Below are 2,500 nucleotides of genomic sequence, written 5' to 3' on the forward strand. Positions count from 1 at the left end.
CAAGATACTTTGGGCGAGGGCACGGGTACGGCACGGTACTTGGGCGAGGGCAACGGTTACGGCACGGTACTTTGGCCGAGGGCACGGTTACGGCACGGTACTTTGGCCGAGGGCACGGTTACGGCACGGTACTTTGGCCGAGGGCACGGTTACGGCACGGTACTTTGGGCGAGGGCACGGTTACGGCACGGTACTTTGGGGGCGAGGGCATGGTTACGACATGAAGCGAGGGCACGGTTACGCTACGGTACTTTGGGCGAGGGCACGGTGACGGCACAGTACTTTGGGCGAGGGCATGGTTACGACATGAGGCGAGGGCACGGTTACGTTACGGTACTTTGGGCGAGGGCATGGTTACGACATGAGGCGAGGGCACGGTTACGTTACGGTACTTTGGGCGAGGGCATGGTTACGACATGAGGCGAGGGCACGGTTACGTTACGGTACTTTGGGCGAGGGCATGGTTACGACATGAGGCGAGGGCACGGTTACGTTACGGTACTTTGGGCGAGGGCATGGTTACGACATGAGGCAAGGGCACGGTTACGTTACGGTACTTCTGAGCGAGGGGACGGTTACGGCACTTTGCTCTGAGGGTGAGGGCTGTTTATTATTCCGCCTTGTCCCTGGATTGTGTAAAGCTTCTCCACCATTACTACAGAGATCATAATTATGTTCCAGGTGTAACTGTATTGTACTGTTCTACAGAAACCATACACACCTTTTAACCAATCAGATTGAAGCACTGAGCCACTTTCGTGTTTCCTATTATATACGTATGAGGTCTTTTAGAAATCTGACCTAAAAAGGTAAGGTATGTAAATAAATAAATGGAGATGGCCGCCACCTATAGTGTTAAAGCTTCAGCAGTATTATAAGTAACTCCTTCCTTCAGCACCTAATGGGTGTGGTCTTCTCTCCTCACACGTGGCCATGACGTGAGCAGTGGGGAGCCGGTTTCCTCTTTTGTTTCCTCTTTTGTGAGTTTTATCTTCTGCGCGGGTTTAAAATGCAAGCCATGTGACGGGTCGAGCAGTAATTACATCTGAGTAAAGGCAGGCGTTCTGGTCTAGCCGGTTCCACTGACCTTCTGGAGGGGGAAGTTTAAACCAGGACAAATACCTATTAGACAGAAACGATGAGGGATCTGATGAGCTCCTGCTACAGTGATCCACCTGATGACCGAGTGGTGTTTGTGTGAAAGTGAACAATCTGCTCTCATACACTGGTTCAGATTTCCTGATTGTGATGTCACACCTTTTAATATGTAATCAGGATCGTGACGGTCAGGATCGTGGGTGTAAAACGTCTGTGCCTACAGCACTTTTCCCAGGGCTGATCTGTCACGTCGAATAATCCAGAATATCACACCTTTTACACACAAATAATCCCAATTAATCTGAAGAATTAATCCAAAATTAGTGATGGAATAAGTGAGGAGGAAATGATCAGGATAAATAATCCAAATCGATTGTTCCACTGTGTATGTATAGAGAGTCACTCCAGTTTATTTGTGTTACAGTCATGCGTGTGTGTGTGTGTGTGTGTGTGTGTGTGTGTGTGTGTGTGTGTGTGAGAGATATTGACATTTCATGACACTTTAGGTCAACAGGAAATTAAATTTAAACATCCTCTATCTACCATGTGATGGTGACATCATACACACACACACACACACACACACCCGCATGTCCGATCATATTTGTTCATATTACAACAACTTTCATTAAAGGAAGTGATTTTTTTTCTTCTGTACTTTCTCTCTCAGAGCAGGGAGCCAATCAGAATGCTTTTCTCAACGTGGAAATGTTGATGTTGAAGCTGATGTTCTTCTCTCAGGTGTCTCTGTAGAGCAGAAATGTGCAGGTGCGTTCCATAACCTCAGACTTGATACTTCATCCTGCAACTGAATATGCAGAACACAGAGACGTGAAGTGAGAATGTGGGCCTGGTGCTCGAGCACCTCTGCACCTTCTGCCCTCATGTGTCCCTTTTTACATATTCATGGTCAGCAGGCTGGTGAATGCAGTAGTGTTGGTGTAGTTATGGACCATCTGCTGGACTTCTCTTCTCTTCACCTCCAGTCTGCATTTTTATGCACCTTGTTTCACTTCTTGATCCTCTTGGAGTCACTGGAGATTTCAGAGCTTCCTGCAGGTTTTATGGTTCTAGTTTGGTGTATGGGTTCTACTGAACAAGAACCCTTCCGGTTTTTTTAGAGAACCTGCACAAGACAAAATTGTAGAACCGTTTTCTCGGAATGTATTTGACGCATTGTTGTTTAGTGTAAATTATTTTTAGTTTCTCATCACTGTTCGGGATCCTCATGACATTTAAATTTCCCATATAAAGGAACCACACGTGATGGCAGTGACGTGCGTTCTCTCCACACAACGCCAGCTGTGTTTTTCTCTTTCATTCAGAACCAACGCTCAAACCCGTGTTTCTATGGGGTCCGTTTGGTTCTGGTTCTCCAAGTTTTGGAGGGTGGAACTGATGT

General features: G+C 46.8%; 1 protein-coding gene across 1 annotated transcript in view; it reads left to right on the forward strand.

The window, feature by feature from the left end:
• poc1a (POC1 centriolar protein A) overlaps window positions 1-2,500 on the forward strand; it is a gene marked incomplete at its 3' end in the record, with an annotated part of 26,165 nt that overhangs the window by 23,589 nt on the left and 76 nt on the right. Inside the window, exons 12-13 of the mRNA XM_083535819.1 lie at window positions 19-333; window positions 2,424-2,500. The exon at window positions 2,424-2,500 is cut by the window's right edge and continues 76 nt beyond it. Of these exons, the coding sequence (XP_083391945.1) occupies window positions 19-333; window positions 2,424-2,500 (392 nt within the window). The remainder of the gene's footprint in view (window positions 1-18; window positions 334-2,423) is intronic.

This window comes from Silurus aristotelis (assembly GCF_946808225.1).
Source record: "Silurus aristotelis genome assembly, chromosome: 29".
Lineage (NCBI taxonomy): Eukaryota > Metazoa > Chordata > Actinopteri > Siluriformes > Siluridae > Silurus > Silurus aristotelis.